At 43.5% G+C, this 20,951-nt stretch overlaps 2 protein-coding genes across 4 annotated transcripts in view; both read left to right on the top strand.

Annotated features, from left to right (window-relative positions):
• ttyh2 (tweety family member 2) overlaps positions 1-16,127 on the top strand; it is a 43,573-nt gene extending 27,446 nt beyond the window's left edge. The window contains exons 4-15 of one of the 3 annotated variants that reach the window (XM_069517109.1): positions 4-224; positions 2,650-2,745; positions 8,047-8,119; positions 9,969-10,038; positions 10,138-10,193; positions 11,283-11,375; positions 11,514-11,606; positions 11,997-12,139; positions 12,631-12,816; positions 12,898-12,976; positions 13,798-13,824; positions 14,556-16,127. In XM_069517109.1, the coding sequence (XP_069373210.1) occupies positions 4-224; positions 2,650-2,745; positions 8,047-8,119; positions 9,969-10,038; positions 10,138-10,193; positions 11,283-11,375; positions 11,514-11,606; positions 11,997-12,139; positions 12,631-12,816; positions 12,898-12,976; positions 13,798-13,824; positions 14,556-14,636 (1,218 nt within the window). In that variant the 3' untranslated portion in view covers positions 14,637-16,127. The remainder of the gene's footprint in view (positions 1-3; positions 225-2,649; positions 2,746-8,046; positions 8,120-9,968; positions 10,039-10,137; positions 10,194-11,282; positions 11,376-11,513; positions 11,607-11,996; positions 12,140-12,630; positions 12,817-12,897; positions 12,977-13,797; positions 13,825-14,555) is intronic. The other 2 variants (XM_069517110.1, XM_069517111.1) reach the window with 2 other exon arrangements.
• An 810-nt stretch (positions 16,128-16,937) lies between these two features.
• Positions 16,938-20,951, top strand: part of kif19 (kinesin family member 19) — a 26,507-nt gene continuing 22,493 nt past the window's right edge. Inside the window, exons 1-2 of the mRNA XM_069517535.1 lie at positions 16,938-17,391; positions 19,172-19,252. Coding sequence (XP_069373636.1) covers positions 17,353-17,391; positions 19,172-19,252 — 120 coding nt within the window. The 5' untranslated portion in view covers positions 16,938-17,352. The remainder of the gene's footprint in view (positions 17,392-19,171; positions 19,253-20,951) is intronic.

Genomic DNA, 20,951 nt, shown 5'->3' with positions numbered 1-20,951 from the left:
CAGGTTACCGGCACCATGGGCAGCATGAGGAGCGGCCTGCACCAGCACCTCGCCCGGCTGGACGAGATCTTCGCCACACGCGGTGACTTTGTGCAGACCCTGCAGTTCATGCAGCAGATGGCTGACAATGTGATCAAACAGCTGCTGGGCCTGCCTGACTGGGAGGAGGCTAAAGTGGACCTGGCATCCATCGCTGATCAAACGGCAAACGTAGAGTACTACAGGTGAGGAACGGAGACGTGCGTGTTACTGGGTGGCGCGGCACAGGGCGGCCACGGGCTGTGTTTGTACCCACAATGCTGTTATGCCTCAGATGTTCTGGTTTCTACATTTAGAAGAAAGAGAGAATGAATATTTTAAAATATGCAAGGCAAAAATGAACATAAGCATTTGTAAAACATAATTGTTTCTATCCTGGGGACAAGTTGCTTCCTCATACAGTACGTAATCATCCATAGAGCCTAACAATGAGCAGCCACTTTTAGAACTACTCTTATTCTGGAAGTAAATTACATTTTTGGCTTTGGCTTGTTTATTTTAAGGAAGACGTCCAAGCAGCAGGCGTTTGATTAGCCAGGACAGGAAACATCACATATTAATGAACATTACAGACACGATTACTAAATATAGATGTACTCTATGTACTTCTTAATGGTACATTTAAACATATAACGTCAAGTCTCTTTTTATAGCTGCATTTACTGAGCAATTTGTCAACTGAACACAAGCTGGAATAGATAATTCATGTGTAGGTTGTTGCACTCTGCACATCACGGCCTGAATATATATAAATAATGTGGTTCCATGTGAGTTATCTAAGAACAAGGTTCACTTCCTCCCAATATCCAAAAATGAAGCCTAAAGCCGGATATGAACGCCGCCATCTTACGGCATGGAGCACAGTAGTGAGGAGGCTGGCTGGAGTATACGTCTTAAACCCAGCCTCCTCACTACTGTGCTCCATGCCGTAAGATGGCGGCGTTCATATCCGGCTTTAGGCTTCATTTTTGGATATTGGCTTCATTTGGGTTTAAGACGTATATTCCAGCCAGCCACCAGGAGGCGATCGAGACGCTTTGGCTTCACTTTTGAGGTGCTGTCATGTCGTCTATCTTTATTTACCGTCTATGCTCTAAACACTTACCCTCCATAGACCCTGTTGATAAAGTGCAGTTGTCGTCCATCCAAGACCTTGTCACATTATCGTTAATCTTCATCTCAGAGCAGAAACAGGCAGACGACCGTTATTCTTTTTTGTCCCGGCCTCGGCTCAGCGGTTGTTTCTGTTGAATCTGCAGGAACAGACCGGCTGGTGTGTTTGTATTGATTTGTAACGTGATGGTCCGATATCTCACGACCCCACATAGCGCTGCACTAATAGGGCAGGCAGAGCGAGAGCAGACAGCCACACACCGTAAACTGTTAATGGAGTAATTATCACTGCCTCATGCCGGCAGACTGTGTGTGTGTGTGTGTGTGTTTGATTGAGTTTATCACCGACTAAATGTTGTTGTTGTGTTGCTGCTGTCAGACTGTCTCGGGGTTCTCATCCAGAAACACTTTGTTTACTTTTCAAGCTTGTACACAGTGATCGTCGTGTTACTTCACAGAGTCTCTACAATGCAGAGTATTGATGCGAGCACCATCCATTCCATCACATCCAGAGTTTTGGTTTCACATTGAAATTTAGGCAGCTCGCTTAAACTTTCAGGCTGTCATTATCAACCGCAGATGGCAGAGTGGCCCTCAGCTGTCTGACATGATTTCTGTGAGAAAAGTGTTTTTCCATTATACATTCATGTAACCGCCCATTCCCCGTGCCTCTCTCTGCTCTACTCACTTTAATTAGATTAAGATAACACGGAGACAGTGTCACCCAGGAGCCTCCATGTGCATGTTGCACTGTACCCTGCTGCCAGGAAGGGAGAAGATGAAATGAGGATGAAATGGCATGGAGGTGGTGGCAAGGGAGAGAGAGGGACGAGATTAAAGAGAGTGGATGAGGAGGAGGAAGAAGGGAGCGATGGAGGAGAGCATAAGAGATGGAGGAGATGGATTCTGTAGAGTGATTGGTACAGACTGATGGGAGGTATAAATTATAATTAAAACGATAACAAGAGCTTAAAGTGACGGGAGAACCGAGGACGATGAACACAGAATGAAATGAATAGATGATCATTGGATGAGAGGAAAGAGAAAGAGAAGATATATTATTGTAGATTTTTAGCTCAGGGAAAAAATTAGATTTAATCTTCACGGTATAAAACATTCAGGTGTATGGATTTAAGATCATTCATTAATAATGTCACAAACTGACTGCTCACACAACAGATGCTTCCAGGAAGGACACACACACACACACACACACACACACACTTCGAATGACAGCTATTCCGTGAGCCTGAGGTGAAAATGAGTGGGACACTCGCCTTTTGGTTTCTGAGTCCTACTTGTTTTCTTTAAAAGTGACAGAGAGCTTCACAGTTCTGACACAGCGACACTGTGAATCTGATTTGTGCAATTTCTAACATTCCTTAGTTAATGTTGTTCCAGATTGCATAACCAGAATTTCCCTTTAAGCAAACTCCCCAGGCTCTGCTGCAGGACAGACAGTGATCAGAAGTGTCTGAATGTTCTGTGTCTCTGCAGATGGCTCACCTACCTGCTGCTCCTCATCCTGGACCTGATCATCTGCCTGCTGGCCTGTCTGGGCCTGGCCAAGCAGTCTCGCTGGCTGCTCACCACGTGAGTCTAATGTGCCCGGTAACACTGAGCTATTTGCAAAGACACAAGCTGCTTTTTTTGTTTGGAATGACGGGAAGCAATCTGTTCCATTTTAGTGTTTTCTTCATGTGGTCTACCATCCTGCACAACAGGAAAGATTGAAGCGAGGAGCCAGAGCCAGGGAGAAATGTGGTGGATTCAGATTAGTAAATCAGAGCAAACTGGGAGCACTCATTCTTTTAAAAAATTGAGAAATCTCTGTTTATCTGACCTTCGATTTTCTCTGTAGTCGCTCATGTAAACTTCTGCAGAATTCAGGAGCCAAGGAAGTGCAGTGAGACATTCTTGGGATGAATATAAAAGAGAGAAATTTCGGGCTGGGGCGACACATCCGCGTTACTGATCTCATCGATTATGACAAAGACGCGTTGCAAATATGCAAGAAATCCCTGGAAAACAAGCTGCAGCTGCAAAAATACAAATTCAGGAAATAGCATTTTGTATTTTTTTATACATTAGTGATCAGAGTTCCAATATTTCTCCAGATGTTACACCAACAAAATGAAGCAGGAGTTCCTCCTCCTCCCATTGGAAAGTGCCTGTGAATAAAGCAGTCGTGCTGGATCACTCTGCCCCACTGGCCCTGTCATATTTCACCATTTGCCTCTGAGCGTTGCCAGTGGTCGGCTGAGTTCGCTCAGAGTCACCGTCTCTGTGGCTCTGCTCTACAAATTGGACGGCAGAGCTGAGGAGATATGGGAGCGGAGCCGTTTGATGTTATCTATATAACTCCCTGAAAATCGTTATTCCAGCGTAACACCTGACCTGCTTTAAGTGGCTTCAGACATGAATTACATTCGATATCGAGACTGTATCCGCGGAACAGGTTCTTGCCAGTTTACAACCCAGCCCCAGGTAGGTATGGTGGACTAATGGTGGACTAGTGTTTAATTATTCAGCTCTGTATTTTTAGGCCTTTTCTTCAAATTCATATTTTATTGATTTTACTTCTTATATGTGCCAAGAAAACAAGATGAATAAATTATAAATAACCACATAAATAAAAGCCGATGCACCGAACGTTAAAACAACCAAAACATGACACAAGAAAAAGTATGTGTTGATTTTTAACTTTTTAAAAGGAGGAAAGAAATTAAACAAAAGAAAAGATAAGAAATGTTCTGTGTTACAGCAGCAAAGTGATAATAAAAATAAGAAGAAAAGAAATGCTGTTTAAAACAGAACATTTACAGTGTGACCAGACTAAAGGGTGTGTACTGTATGTATGTGCAGTCAACTGGATGTACTATATATATTCAAATGCACAACCACCGCTCTCATTTAATCTCTTTAGATTGTCCGTAGTTCATGCCTCTCTGGTGGAATGTGATTTTTTTTTTTTCCTTTCTGCTGTAATGGACGTTCCATGGGGCATGAAATCCACCCAGGCCTCCGTTCATGCAGCCGAGCATCACTCTGTCTCTCTCAATCAGTCAGTTCAGGGTGTGAGCCGTGCTGAACTTGGCCTACTAGCCACAAACCCAGCCCCCCCATCATCCCCTTCTGCACACACAAGATATGAGTCAGTGTCAAAGAGTGTCTGCCGTCCCGAGAGATGCTCTCTTCCAGTAGAGTGGAGGTGGTTGGAGGCATGAGGGAGCAGATTACACTCTTGGGGCCGATACTGGCTCTTTTTCTGGTGCTTGTAGCCGACGGGCTCCGGTGTTAGCGTGACACGCTCAGTAACAGCTCAGACATCGAGGTACGTCCACGCGGGAGAGAGACCGAAATCCACCGACCTTTCTGTCAGCCGCGGTTACTTTCCTGTTTCTAGAGGGAAAAGTTGCCGTTCAGTTTTTTCTGGTGGCATTTTTTTTATCCTTTGAACACATTTCCATTCTTGCAGTAGAAGGAGGAATGTCAGAAAACAACTTCTGAAAGTACATAAACTATGGAGTGAACTGAAGTGTAAAATGTCAAGATGCAAACATGACATATTTTAGACCTCTCTGGGCTTCATTTTACAGACTGCAGGGCTGCGGTGCCGACGGAAGTAAAGTGGAGTGGAAAATCATTTCCCCGGATGACAAATCATTAGAGCTGTTCTGACCTACAGCGAGAAGAGCACGGCGAATCACGCTGCTCCCAGACGGGAAACGCAACTCCAGACATTCTCCTGAAATTATCCGAAGGGCCTGTATGTGAGAACGCAAATGTCAGAATCAGTTGCAAACCAGTTTTCCTCCAAGCTCCCAGTTCAGAGTGAGTCCTGGTGAGAAAAACAGCAGGAAACCGGAACAATACAAATATCTCAGGATGAAAAAGAGGAGCAGATGCAGACGAAGACGCCAAATTGGACAGACAGCGATATTCCACAGGTTTCGTCGATGCGCCATTGTCAATGCTTTAAACAAAAACATGAGAATTCTGCTGCAGACATTATTCATCACTTCCTGCTGCTCTACCCAGGCTCCGCCCCTCGTCTGAATGTCCCGGACATTTCCTGAAGTTCGTGTCTGACAACAGCCTCTGGGAGATTTGGTTTAACTACAATAACAGCAGATTATTGCATCAACAAGGACAGAAGAGAAGATTAATGTTTGCTGCCTGGAAGAAAGTGGAAAGAGAAGCTTTGTGTAAAAGTAATGAAAATGTTCAGGTAACCTTGAACTGAGTTTCTTTAAGTCGGAGCTGAGTTCAGCGACCGCTCGTGCAGTTGAGCTCGCTCATCAAATATCTTCTCTCTCTCGAAATGAAAGAAATGTGATGTGCATGCAGGAAAGCTCCTTCAGCTTGAAACCTGATGAATACAGCGATTCAGATGAAAGTCAAGACGACTGCTGGTCTAGACAGAATCCAACAGAGGAGACAATGTCTCTTTGAAATTTCGCTTGTGCGCAACTTTACATGCAGCAGTGAATGTGTTCAGAGAAGCCTGAGGTTTGTTTTTATCAATGAAACGAGGAAACGCTTTTAATTAACATCTGCCGAATGTTCTCTGACGAATAATTTAATTTCCTCTGACACGATTAACCTTTTTTATGTTTATCTTTTTTGTGGTCTTTGTTAAAAAATAGCAACTGGCAGCATGAAACCAGGAAGCATTTCGTTTATTCTTATACATAAAAAGTTGAATTTCATTTTTTTCCGTTATGCATCATAAGAATTAAGTTCAGATAAGGACGAAAAAGTCAAAATGTCGAACTAAATGAGAAACTTTTATCATCACAGTTCGTGTTAATGCAGTTACATCTGGGACACGTATAGTAAATATATGGGCACTTTACAAACCAATAACTGAGATGTTGAGAGACGAGCGGCGAGCCTGGGACCTGAAAACTCATTAAATCTTTAAAGTGCTGTCTTGATAATTCACTCACATAAAATTCATCATCTGTGAGAAAGTTCTTATGAACTGTTGGAGACACATCCACAAAATATAATGAGGTTCAGTCCAAGTTTGACGATCAGGAGCCAAAATTAGAACGTGAGAGAAGATGTGAATAAAAGTTTGTTGGGGTTTTTTAAGTTGAGAATAAAAATCGACATCCAACTGATGTGATTCAGTCCGACCTGAGCTCGGTGAAGCCATGCTCCCCTGCTCAGTGGCCTCTGTGACTCCTTCACTATATTTATATCTGCTTTGCATCAGGTTTACACTCGATTTGCTGCTGAAGCTCTGTGAATCCTCTTTTGCTCAGCGGAGCGCAAAACTGAGTAAAGTCCAGCTTGGTTTGAACGTGACCTGCCGGCACCGAGGGGCCGATCAGAGGGCATCACCCTCGTTTGCCCTGGTACGTTGTGTCATAGTTGTTTAAAGAAGCTCAGCCAGTCCAGTATTACACAACCTCCAAACACACACACAGGCCAGAGGAGTTGTCCCCTTTAGAAAGATATCGAAAGATCCCAAACCACATAACCTTGTAACGTTATGCAGATATCTCCCTGCTCAGTGGCTCAGTGAGGGCTTTGTTTCAGAGGAAGGGAGACAGGCTACAAGAGTGAATGCTGATAAAAAAGGGAGGCAGAGAAAATATTTGGGAGAGAGGTTTAATGGGAATATAGAAAGTGAAAAATGGAATAAAGATAAAGGACAGAAGCGTCTGGAGCTCGAGCTGTATCTTCTCCGCACGCCGTGAATTGGATTAGCCGCAGAGCCGGAGGACGTTTTCAAGCCGAACGGGCTGCGACCAAACACAAATTGCATTAAAACACTGGTGGCACGATGTAAGGGGGGAACTTGAGTGCTGTGTTGGTCAAATCAACAGGAGCTTATTGGATTCTCTGGAGAAAATTCGACCTGATGAGAGTTGATCTATGACAGAACCAGGGTTCATCTTTTAATGGGTTGTGATTGTCTGTCTCCTCTCGGAGTCGCATGTATCTGACGTCGCTTTCTGACACCGTGAGATCTTCAGGAAATAAAACATTTTCATAACCTCATGGGGGCAGGAGCAGCCGTCCGCCCAGGGGGCTGTAATCCAATGTAGGCCAGCGGAGAGGATACGCTCCGCTGCTTGTTCCTCGGCTCGTGACGCTGCTGCAGCTGCTGCATGTTGAGGCTGCAGAATCGACTCCCACAGAAATAAACATAACCTCTGACTCGCTCTGCTGATGACAGGCCAGTGAGATCACCACTCCTGCCCCTTGAGGCTCAGGCTGTTTCCTTTCTGCATCATGAAAATAATTCCATTTGCGTCACTGTGTTCCCTCTGTAGGTGGCTGAGAAGTACATTAACTGCTTGTCTATGCACTCATATGTTGTAGAGTTTTCATCAATGCAATATTACTTGGCTTTAACTCAATTGCAGTTTTCCTGTCGGCCCACAAGTTGGGGGATGGGTCACTCTTAGTTTCACCAGTACAGATGAGAAGGGACGACAGAAGATTCTGCATTTTCAAGAATAAAGAGGAAACGTTGGCAATAAAGTCAAGATGCAGAAAAAAAAAGTCTTGCACATCAAGAATAAACTTTTCTGGGGAGAGCTGGGGCGAATCCCAGCCGACATTTGGCGAGAGGCAGAGCACCTGCAGGAAATTTCGCCAGCGTGTAAAGACAAATAACCATTTACACATTGTTCAAATGTGCTTTACATTAAACTCGCCTTGCCTCACATTCACACCTGCACCTTCCTTTCTAATGGACGGACCTCGGTGCTTTGAGAAAAGTGATGTTAATGATTAATTGCTGTGTTTCAGTTGGAGAAAATCAAAACTTGTCTTCGTTTGGATGAAGATTAAACGAGCGAGTGACCAGCGAGTCCTGGTGGCTGTTGATGTGGTGATTATCCTAAACGTTGTTGTTTCTCTGCGTCCCTGCAGGATGATGGTGTTCGGAGTGCTGTCGCTGGTCCTGAGCTGGACGTCTCTGGGAGCTGACCTGGCCGCTGCTGTGGTGAGCTGCTTCACCTCCGAGGGCTCCGGCTGACGGTGTGACCGAATGTAAACCGGCACAAACCGGCCAGGCGCTCAATTCTTATCACGCCTGACAGTGATGATAAATTGCTTTTACTCGACGCACACTGCACTTGAAAAATGTCTTTCTCTGTGTGAGGTTGTGTGAGAAGTGATGATTATACACTGCATGTACTGTCTTATAAAAAATATCTGCCGGATGTTTGTGCACGAGCAGCAACTGTCTGAACATGACGTTAGTTGTAGGTTTCTCTGTATTATCTCAGGAACAAATGCAACTTTTTAAAAAAAAAGGAGAAAACATTGACATGAGACGTTGGTGCAGCGGTTTGACGGTTCCTGGTTCGAATCCTGGTTCCGTCAGTTCCTTTCTTTGAGGAGTTTCACTTTCCTCTCGCGGCTTCATCTAAAAAACACCTGCTCACTGTCTAACCTCGACTTCTTCTCATCTCAGTTTGTCTTTCACACTTCACCTCTTCCTCTGATCTCTGCCATCGAACGGCACACCTCCGAAAATAAACCGACAAAGGAACAAACAACGCTCCTCGTCAGCATCGTGACACAGTCCTGAATAACTTGAATCAAAGTCAAGGATTACGACGAGAGGCTTTTAAAGCTTATCATACTGAAGAGGTGAATAATTTCAGTGTTGTGGTCCCACAACAAGAAGCAGCTTAAACATTTAAACGACCTGGAGGGAAATAATAAAACAGAAACATTTCAAGGAAGAAATGTGAGATGGATGAGCGCTGTTGTTTTGACTCACTCGCTTCAGGCGTGTGTGCTATTTTTCTCAGGATGTCGTTGTTTTGACTCGGGGCTGCAGAGGATTGTTAACACGTGTGAATTTAAGTTGGGGATAATGAGCGTTGGGGCGAAAGCAGGAGGAGGCGTGATCAGCTCCACATTAGTCAGTGTCCTCGTCTTGTTACTGTGTCGTCTTTACAATCTCCAGTGTCTGCGGTTGTTGATACCAAAATCCAGAATGAACGTCCAAAACAAACGCCGCAAGTGACCGACCATGAACTGTTCGGCTGAAGGCTCCACATGCAACACATTCACTTAATAAATACAAGCGTGACATTTCATTCAACCTGTCTCTCACATCGTGTTTGACGTCCACTGGCCATTTTTTTCTACAAGTCGTTTCTGGCTGGAGAATAACAATAATAATAAAGAGCAGATTTCTGCCGATGTTAATTGTCTCATGAACAAAAATTCCATTTCATGTTGTTGTTAGATAGGAATCCTCATATGTCGGCTACAGTTAAATATGTGCATCAGTGACTGACGATGAAGGCCCCTCCTCACAGAACTCGTAAATTACCGACAGTGGGAACTCTCCGTTCTCTGAGAATCACAGTTTCCTCTTCAATAACAAACCTGCTCTTCTATTTACGCTCCTTGGTTTTCCTCGTTTCTAACAAACTGGCTGCCGTCTGCTGAGAAACTCTGGCTGGCGGTTTTTTTTCTTTTCTCATCTCTGTGTGGGGCTCATTAGCATCACCCCCCCAGAGAAGGTTCAGCTACACGCAGTGTGTTTGTCCTGAGCCCAGGGGACATTTAGCATTCAGGCTGCACACTTTCTTGTTAGCGCTGAGCGGTGGAGTAAAAGTGGTGGTGAGGGACAGAACTGAAACAGGTTCCTGTCTCCATGTGCGGATTAAAAGAGAAAGCCTGTCCTCTTTATTTTCCTTTTTGCGTCAAAAAAAGTGATGGAGTTGATTGTCACCATTGTTACGCAGCTTCGTCAGAGGTGTAAATGAAAAATGTATGTCTCCGAGTCTTTGTCTGTTCTCTGCTCTCACACGGCTCCTGTTTTATTTCAGGGCACGAGTGATTTCTGCGTGTCCCCCGACAGGTACGTCATGAGCCAGACAAAGAGCATCGTCACTGCTGGTGAGTGTGAATAATATGAGGTGCATCAGTGACTGAAAAATAAAATTGGGATTGAAAATGTATTTAATCATCGTCCTCGTTCTTGTGTTTGTTCCACAGATATTGTTCATTACTACCTTTACTGCAACCAGACGCTCTCCAACCCTTTCCAGCAGGTGAGAAATGACAAGTGTTAAACTTTACAAGCATTTATTATTGTGATTTACTGCTATTTGTTTAAAAGTCTAATCAAATTCAAAGCAGCTGCTAACGACGTGTTATAATAAAGTTATATCGAGGTAGTTGAGGGTTGAGTTAATCTTTTGTTGCTCACTTTGAAGCCGCTTGAACTTAAATATCTTGACATCTTTTGACCTGTAATTCCCTGAACCGGAGCTGGAGGGTGACTTCATGTCTCTGCTGCTCATGTCTCATCTTTGTCAAGCTCGTACTCTCTGGTCAGTGCGGTCTGTCTGTTTATATCCTGAACTCACCTCAAAAACCCTCGTGGAAGTTAAAAATACTCTCCCTCTCTTCCTCTGCGCCTGTGTTTCTTCGTTCTGCGGCCAAAACCTGCCAAAGTGATACCAAACTGCTCCAGACATGACTCCCGCTTCAGCTCTTTTCCTGCTCTTATTGTCGTCATCGGCCTCTTTCTCTATCCTCTTTTTATTTTATCTGGCTCACATCTGCTCAGGCTATTAGATTGTGCATCAGTTTGACGATGGTCAGTCTTCCAGATCTGGAGGAAAAAATTCAAATCAGAGGAAACCAATTACATTTCTGGATAGTTGAGGTAATTGACCGTATCCTGTTTCAGTTGAGCTCCGTGCCACAGGAGATCCTGCTCCTCGTTAGGTTGTGCAACCGCGAAGACTCTTAATTCCTTTAAGGTCCCGCTTGAATGTTAATCTAAAAAAAGGCAGAAGGTGCTGATTTTCAGGTTGTGATGTGATGATGCTTTATAATTGTGGTGAATGTGGAGGCTTACTTTGCCCCCTGGTGGTGAGAAGGTAAACCTACAAGAATGCAATGGCTGACTCAAACTACAGAATGTTGACTATTTCACCAAAACTGAGCTAAAGAACAGATTTCGTGTCTTACAGTAAAAATAATATTATGCCACAGGAATGTCCAACAACAGAATTTGGACAAAACTGTGTTTTGGTTGTTGTTGGTCTTTTCTTTTTCTCCGTCCTGTGTAGTCTCTTCCACATTTCTCTCCTTCGTGTGATCTTCACGTTCTTGTGTTTCTTGTGTTTCAGCCACTGACCATCTTCCAGAGGTCCCTGACCACCATGCAGATCCAGATCCAGAGTCTGCTGCAGTTTGCTGTTCCTCTGTTCCCTACAGCTGAGGTACACCCCCCCCCCCCCCCCCCCCCCATTTATACCAACTTCCAGCTCCTGCTCAGTATAATTGAGTCTAATTATTTTAAAAGCAGGATGAGAATAATGTTCTTAAACGTGTTTGGGATTTTTGGTCGTCTGCCGCAGAGAGACCTGCTGGGCATCCAGAATTTGCTGAACTCCTCTGAGGCCAGTCTGCACCAGCTGACCGCCCTGCTGGACTGCAGGGGGCTCAACAAGGTTCGTACGCCGTCTCCAGCACAACGAGGTCAGCAGGAGAGTAAATAACACGGGGCTTCTGCATGAAAGTGAAAGTGGGACTAGGATCAGAGCCGAGCACGACACGACACGACAGAGAGAATCTTAACTTCCCTCTGTTTTGTTTTCCTCACACTGTTTGTGAGTTTCCTGCTCTGTCTGACTCGTACACTGTCACTTGTGTATGCAGTTCAGTTAACATGAATAATGTGCACGACATGAATGGAAGTATGTGGCTTCCTGGAGGCGGCACACAACGACGCTCTTTCATCTCTGACTCATTCTGTCTGCGGCGAATTCAAACAAGGCAGTTAGAGTCAAAGTGGGCATTTGCTATTCGCGTGGTGTTGATGTTCTGTTCGACCTCTTCAGGACTACCTGGATGCGATGGTGGGGGTGTGTTACGACGGCGTGGAGGGCGTGCTCTACCTCTGCCTCTTCTCCATCCTTGCAGCCTGCGCCTTCACTGTCATGCTGTGTGCCATTCCTAGGGCGTGGAGACAAATAGCCTGCAGGTCAGTTTGTTCTCCGCTCGTCTGCCTGCCTGAGCGCCCTCATTTCCCCATCCTGTATCCACTGAGCCAACTCATGCATGTGCCTGAATACTTCTTTTTTTTTTTTACGATTGTACAAGAGACCAGATGTTTTGCCCCAATTGCAAATTCTCCTTTGCAAGGTCATGGACTGAAAGAATCTGGAGGCTTTAATGTATCCTCAGTGCTCGTCCATTTAAAGCACCGTAAGCTCATGTTGAATGCTGTAATCTTTTCAGAACAACTCAATATTTATACAGCAAAGCAGCTATAGTGTGAAATTCAACAAAGAAATAAAAATTGAACGTGGACACAAATCACTGTTATGTCTGGTCCACTAACATGGAGGAGGCAGGGTTTATATTTGGCGGAGCCGTCATGTCGTCCATCTTTATTTACACTCATGGTTGTGACGCAGAAACAGTTTTAAATCCTCAGGACCAAACCAACTCTCTCCTGATGTTTCTCATTAGGGAACAAGACTACGACGACATTGACGAGGAGGACCCGTTCAACCCACGGGCGAGGAGGATAGTCTCCCAGAACCCCAACCTTCCCAACATGCACAGCTTCTGCAGCTACAGCAGCAGCATGGGCAGCCAGAGCAGCCTGCACCCGCCCGCCCCCGCCGTGTCCAACGCCCCCATGTCCGAGTACATGTGAGTGAACGGACGTAACGTTTGGAGCCTAAACGACGAAGCTCCTTCAGCTTCTGAGTCACTTGTCTCACTTTCCCTCAGGAACCAGACGGCTCTGTTCGGGGGAAATCCTCGCTACGAGAACGTGCCGCTGATAGGACGCGGATCTCCGCCCCCTTCGGTGCGTTGGGTCCCAGAGGCCAAGTCCTCGCTATGATGTCACAGGAAGTTGTTTTCAAAACCAACTGCCTATAATTTCATTCATAATTTTAAAGTATCTCTCAGTCGACTCAGGGAACCTCCTCCTCCAAATTCCACATTAATGCACATTTTAATAACGATTGGATGAGACACGCCTCCACCGTGCCTTTTTCCACCAGAACTCACAGAAGGCTCAAAACAACGAGAGGAGAAGTAACGCAGTCAATATTTAATCATGAGACGAAACATCATTTATCTCCTCTCAGGCCAAATCCCCAGGAGGAGGCGACACAAGCCTCAACCCATAAAGGTTTTTATAGATGTGTCCCCTGCTGGGCCACTCGGGTCAAAACACAGAAGTGTAAATGATTCTGCAGGTATTCGATCACAAGCAGTTTTTTAATTGAAGGAAACAGCGGAGACACATTTATCTGACCTTCAGTTTTTCCAAAAGGAAAAAAATGGCACAATATTCAGTATCTTATTTGTTGTGGATGGAAAAGAAGAAATCTTAGATCCCTTGATCAATTCTTGGGTTTATGTCAGTCGTCAGCCTTCACCTCTTTAACTGGACTGCACTTGAAAATGTGATGTTCTTTGCCTTATGACGTCTTTCTTGTGATGTTCAATGAAATTCTCCCTCATGACTGTAACTGTGCAGCGTCATGCAGTCGTCTTCGGCTAACAGCTTCTTTTATATATTTTTTTTGTGTGTGTCTGTTTGTGTTTATTTGTTTGTTTGTGTTTGTTCGTATCTTTCATTTCTGTATTTCCTCTTTTTTTTTAATCAACTTTTTGGAGATATACTCTCAGCAGTATAGAAACAGAGTAAGTCTTTTAAACTCTTCCTCAGGATTGACTCCCCCTCCTCTTCTCCTCTGTTGCATCGTTCACCTCTCCTCCACCTCTCATCACTCTGTTGGTTCCTGTGCGGTTCTTCCTGTTTGGCATGGCTTCAAACTCACAACCTGTTGTCCTCATCCCAGCCGGTGTTTTTCTGAGTTAGTGTGGGACGTCTGCCCCCGGTCTTCACAGGGTGGGACTGTAGTCGTATCCCTGGATTCCCTCACAGTCGCCCCCTACTGTGCATGCAGTCCTGCTCCAGTCATTCAGTTCTATAGCTTGTACTGCCGCGAGGTGTTAGCACCATGCGTTTTGTAGTGATTTAGAATTTATCAATAGATTTAGAAAAGTGTCACAAGTACTGTTAATTGTACATTTAGGGCAGAAGAACTTTTATTTTGTATCAGTGCACTGAGTGAGTTCCTAAAGGAAGGAGTAAAGGGTCTTTAATTTAGATTATTTAGATTTAATTAACTTGGATTAACAGCCATAACAACTAGACCTATACTTCCAACACAGTCCTGCACACGTTTCACTAGTTCTTATTGTAGAAAAAAATATGAATATAAGATTTATACAGATCGTCAAGAGGCAGATTTTCCGTGCACTTTTCCTTTAAGCCCCTCATGACATCGTCTTTATTTTTAGCTGATGTAAAATCACAGCATCGACCTGTAACGTCTCCCCTGTGCCGTGTCTCTGTGTGTCTTCCACAGTACTCCCCCAGTATGAGGGCCACCTACCTGTCCATGACCGAGGAGCAGAGTAGACACTTTGGAAACGACTTCCAGGCATAGACTTCTTAAACTGCCCCTGGAGGAAGACGCCAACACACACTCGACAGGAGAGCAGCGTGTCGTGCATCTATTCCAAGCACCACAGAGAACAGCGCCTCGTCTGTCTCAGGACAATATCACAACCATATCTGTGCTGTTCTCCGTGTGTCGTACGCTCGTCAGCGATTCATCTCATTTTTTCTGCCCCAAGTCGAACTTTACCTGCTCTTGATCTGTTTGTGCTCCGTGGCTACCTGACACCTTTTCAAATACGAACTGTAGAAATCAGCCTTGTTGTCAGGCACGGGGGAGGGGAAGGTGAGTCCTCAGTCCGTCGGGTTTAAATATGCAGATGATTAAATCTCCACCCAACAGTCAAGTCAAGCTTCACCTAATTTCACACACTCGTAGATATCGGTTTCCTTAATGTGCCTGATTTTTTTTTTTCATCCACATCCATAAATGATTCCCTGTGAAAAGCGATGTTAAAGAACAATGTTAAAGAAGGTGATCAAATGATTCTGGATCTGCTCCCTGATGTGGATCAGAATTTAATCCCTCACACACAAACTGCATCCTTCCACCAAGATTCTTTGAAATCCATTCAGTACTTTTTGTGTAATATTGTTCAGAACCACACAAACTAACGCAGACACACGATAACCTCCTCGTTGGAAAGAAAAAAAAAAGTTGTTTAAACGTTTAAAACTGTTTAAAACACAGAAACATTCGGGAATCAATAGCGAAATTGATAATATAAAAATGCAGACAGGTGAAAACATACTTGGCAGAAGTAATCATTTAATTTTTGAAGATTTGTAAAACTTTTCCCTGACATTTTAAAGAAAAACACAGTTTGATTTTTCTCCTCTTGCCTGAATTTATTTTACTTCAGACCTTTGGAAAAACAAGATTGTGTCACTCCAGGGGAAAATAAAAAAACATGTTTGGCTTCATGCTTGATGATATGTGAAGCACTGACAACACACAGGAGGAGGAACTGTCGTAATTTATTGACATTCACACATGAAGCTTTCTGTTTCTCTGGAGATGAGACGACCTCGAGGCCACGACTTCTGTAAATAAATGTCCAACAACAGACCGTTGTCTTAGTCTGATTTGATTTTGTTTAAACAAATGTGCCATTTTTTAACATGTGTTCTAGTGTTGTGTGGCGACGTCACATAGGATCACTCTAATTTTGATTTTATTTTTCTAAGGTTTTCTTTGTAAAGGGCCATTAATCCACCATCGTCTGTTTGGACTAACTCGATGAAGTTGTCGTTTCTGCTGTAACTTGGGAAGCCGTGCTGCACTAACTATCATTAATGAGAATATTCAGGTAATTCTTTTTCCTCTGTACGTGGTTGGAGCGACTAACAGTAGGGATTTAAAGCATTAGTCATGATTTGTGTCTTTCAGCATGTTTCACTGTACAGGCACTGAGTGGTGCTTCATCCTGTGTGGGAAATCAGACTCACGGTCTGAGTTCAATAAACCCGTGTTTTTTGAGTACGTCTCGGTGTGCGTTCATTTTGTTGTTGGGCGTTGACGCAACGTCGTGTTTTTATTCTCATCGAAGTCAATGATGTGAATTTAAAACAAACATTTGCTTTAAATAACTTTGACTTCTCCAGTGAGGTAGTTTCTCATTGTGACCAGCAGATGTCAGCATAGTGCTACAGTAGAAGCTGCATTAAAACTGTTTTTTAGTTTTAGTTTAGTTTCGTGATGAAAATAATAAATAACAAGAATCATAACAACAGATACACGTTATGATGTGTTTGTCTTGTGTTTGAAATGAGGTGATACTGAAAATAATACTTCAGTCATAATATAGATGATAGATACATAGATTGATGGATGGATGACAGATGGATGATAGATAGATAGAGAGAGAGAGAGAGAGAGAGAGATGGATAGATGTATTGGATAGATAGATAGATAGATGGATGGATGGATGACAGATGGATGATGGATAGATAGATAGATAGATGGGTAGATAGATGGATGGATGGATAGGTATATTGGATAGATAGAGAGAGAGATAGATAGATAGATAGATAGATAGATAGAGAGATAGAGAGATAGATAGAGAGAGAGAGAGATAGATAGATAGATAGATAGATAGATAGATAGATGGAGAAAATAAAAAGGAAACAAATGTTATAAGCGGAAGTTGTGTTGTTTACAGTAGCTGGTGTGGAGCTGCCGGGGTCTCCAGGGACAACACACACACACACACACACACACACACACACACACGCAAGTGCATACACGCACGCGCACGCACAAACATGCACGTGCGCGCAGAGCAGCTACAGACAGGGAAGTGAGTGTAGCAGGTGAACTGCTGCTGTCACCTGTCTTTCTCTCAGTCTGTCTCTCAGTCTGTCTGTCTCTCGGCCTGTCTGTCTCTCAGTCTGTCTCTCAGTCTGTCTGTCTCTCAGTCTGTCTCTCAGTCTGTCTCTCAGTCAGTCTGTCTCTCAGTCTGTCTCTCAGTCTGAAGCGTCGGTGAGCGCAGGAAGCTGTTGAAGAAGCGGAGGTCGTGAAGCTGCTTCGCTCCCGGCGGCAGCTCCCGGTTGTCCCCCCCCAGCACAGAGACGCTGAGCGGCGGTCAGAGCGGCAGCAGGGAGCCCGCTGGCTGCAGGAGGAAGAGGAGGAAGAGGAGGAAGAAGAGGAGGACAGGATGGTTCAGGGTCCCGTCTGACGCCCGCTGTCCTGCACCGAAGTGACCATGAAGGACACGGGGGAATCCAAGGAGCAGCAATTCACCGTGAGTCCACTCGTGTTATTTGAAACCACAGAAACCCTGAGCTGTAACTTTTTACATTCTAAGAGTTGTTATCAGTGACCAGCTGCAGAAACAACTTTATCCGGAACATCTACAGCGTTAACTTCACCGTTATTACTGCTTTTTTTGTTTTTCAGTTTGAATCTTACTCGAATTTAAATGTTTGTCTCCGAGGGCGAGAAAACAATATCAGTCACCAACAGCAAATGATCCACCTCAGGTTTATATAACGTTTTTTTCTCATTCTTTGCACATTGATAAGAGTTTAACAGAAATAATGAGGTGACATTCATCATCATAATTATCAATAATAATAATAATAAAGCAAACAAATAAAATATCACAAGTGTTGCACTGGACTTATTATTATTTAGACCAGTATCGGCTCTTCAACACATAATTAAGGTAGAATTATATTAGATTGCATTACATGCAATTTTTGATTTTGGACCGTTAACATAACATGTCATATTATATTGCATCATATGTTTATTTATCGTATCACATGTTTTCGACAGTTATCAAATTCTCCCTTGTTATGGTTTGGAAATTCGTATTTATTGTATTCAACTGAATATTTTTTCATGCTTTGGACATTTACAGACGTCACCTGATGCTTTAGGTCATTTGTCACTGTATTCTGACATTTTATCCATCAAAGATTTATGGACGATAGAATAATCCTGCGTGTATCGATGGAGAGAATACTGTTCTGATTACCTGACGGTAAAAACAATAGTTTCTTGCAGCTCAGCCCTTCACTAGCTGCTCTGTGCTCATCTGAATTATTGAAGTTGCTGTTTCAGGTGCCTGGTCTCTCTCTTGTCCAACATGTAATAAGCTTTCTGCGCTCGCTGACTCACACAAGACCTTGTTATTCCACCGCAGCAGCAGCAGCAGCAGCGGTGGGTCTGAGGTGGTTTTGTGTTATAATTACAAACGACCCAGAAAGACCCAGACATTAGACATATTTAATTTATACTGCAGTGTCCCCGACAATAGATTTGAGTTTAAATATCCCAGCCAGCCTCTGAAACTGCCGTGATTGTTATTTATCCCATTTCACTTCAATTAATATTGCAGAAAGGCTCTAATTGAGTGTATTAATGTGATAATGTTTAGCTTCTTACTTTTTCGCAGATGTTAGCATTCATCAGGTTGTGAATCGAGCACTAGTGCACCTCCATAAATGTTGGCTATTGAGAGATTCCCTTTAAAAGATGCTAAATCAATGATGCAGAGGTCAACATATCCAGACTCTACGTAGCTTCTATAGGTAAAGCTTTGTTATTCCTGAATCCTTCACCTCCAAGAATTTACAGCAAGTAGTGTATTTTATTCACATCGTCCCTGTCTGGTTATATTTGCTCACATTTTCAAAATGTTCACGTTTGAATTCTACAAATCCTCCTTTTGTTTTTAGAGCAGGAAATTTTGAAGCCTCACATCTCAAGTGAATCTGGATGAGCTCCTCAGGGGTCGTTTGTTTTCTAAGACTTGACACAGGTGGAAAATAAACAACGTTTCTCTGCTGAACACACATTTTCAAAATCAGGTGTGAAACCAAAAGAATATTTCTTCTGTGGAACCAGAGGAGCTTTGTCAACAGCACATTTACATATCTATTCAATTTAAACACCCACATCCAACTGCATCGACTCCAGACACACAAGAAGAAGTAATTTAGAGTTTATTTCCCTCCATGTGATATCTGTGAGTCCGTTAAACTGAAAGACGACTGACTTCACCGTGTGTGCCGCAGGTTGCCCTGAGGATCCGACCCCTCAGCGATGCGGAGCAAGAGGAGGCGGCTACGGGCGTGGCCCACAGAGTGGACGACCAGGTGAGTCGGTCGTCCTTTGTTCCACCGCTCTGTGTGTGTGTGTGTGTGTGTGTGTGTGTGTGTGTTTGTGTCAATGTCCTGTTCACCTCTGTGCATGTGAGTTAATAGCGGGGGTCAGTGTGTGGGAGAGGCCTGCTGTCTCCGCCCCTCAGAGTCACGAGGCTGATTAGATAAAGTATCTGCAGGGAGAAGCTTTTCTTTTTCAAAAAACAACTTGTTAGTAAAGCTCAAATGTCACATTTGGTTTGTGGATGAACGCTGAGTGACTCACTCCTGAGGCGACCTTTCTCATCACTCATAGAAAGCTACACATTCTTTCATAAGTGGACGTCGTCTGAAAGCTTCGAGACCCTGGGGTTTAATTGGACTGCAGAGCTGCAGTTCTTATATAAAAGTGCAGATGGTTATTCAGTCTGGTTATGGTTTGGGTTCGGCGTGAATTGGTCCATGGTCAGCCTCCTCTCTTAAAAATACATACTCATAAAATGGCTTTTTAACGTGTAACTTTTGTTTGTTTTATCTCGTGACTTACATGAACTTGTGCTCTAGTGCTTTATAAATGAAGTTAATTGTTATTATCATGGTTGAGGTCAGGGATAAGGTTTTGGCTCTTATCTATGATAAGTCCTTATTATGATTGTTGCACAAACCTCTGTGTGTGTGTGTGTGTGTGTGTGTGTGTGTGTGTGTGTGTGTGTGTGTGTGTGTTTGTGTGTATTTTGTAGAAAGCATCTTTTCTCTTTCTCTTCGCCTCCTGATTTTTTTTCACAAGTAAATTGCTTTGAATGGATCCATTACGCTAATTGTATTTCATATTAGAATAATCCTGGACGGGAACATTTCTGAATAAACAACATCCAGATTGCACTTCACAACCTGAAACTTTTACTTTGCAGGTGAGCGATCGTCAGATTTCATTTTATAAGTTGGAACACGTCAACGCTGTTGCTCTGAATTGAATGATCAAATGATAAGATCACGCCGTCAGCCGTTATTTGCATTTGCACATGAAAGACAATGAAATTAGGTAATACCATCTAAAGTGACATTTTTCAATATATAAAGTGAACAATGCAAATTCATTTTTTTATACATCTTATATAATATTACAGCAGGGACGTGGATTCTAACACTTTGCCTGGATTGCAGAATTTGTTTTTACCCCTGAGAGGATCGCGTCCACTCCACGCTGTGTGTACTGAGGTCGTTACCACATGACCTCCCTAATGACAACATACGGTTTCCACAATCTCTCCACGAGGGGCATTTATTCAGCCCACGTGTTTGGACCGGTCCCTCGACGGGGACCATTTAGCGGCGCCACCAGTGAGCGTGTTAAGATGATGAAGGTGGTGGAAATGATAATGGGCTTCATGAATGGGAACCTGCTGAGACAAGAAGCCGATGTGATTTCAAATCAAATAATGATATACAGATAATAGAATATTTCAACTAAAATACAGCAGTTAGACTGATTCAACACCATTTAAAGTAACGACTAAAGGATGAGAGGAAAATATGTTTCATAAAACAGTTTGCATGAATAACAGAAGACTCGGTGTCAGACAGGACAGTCGTCACAGCGGGAGACTGGCGGTGAGCAGCGTCTCTTGATTAACTCAAGTCAAAGTCCCATCATTGCATCAGCTGACTCACACTGTAACGATGATCAATAACAGAAACATTCGTTTCATGGATC

The sequence above is a fragment of the Paralichthys olivaceus genome, chromosome 21, assembly GCF_024713975.1.
Source record: "Paralichthys olivaceus isolate ysfri-2021 chromosome 21, ASM2471397v2, whole genome shotgun sequence".
Classification (NCBI taxonomy): domain Eukaryota; kingdom Metazoa; phylum Chordata; class Actinopteri; order Pleuronectiformes; family Paralichthyidae; genus Paralichthys; species Paralichthys olivaceus.
Note: the sequence above shows the minus strand (reverse complement) of the source record. Positions and strands in the feature narration are given on the sequence as shown.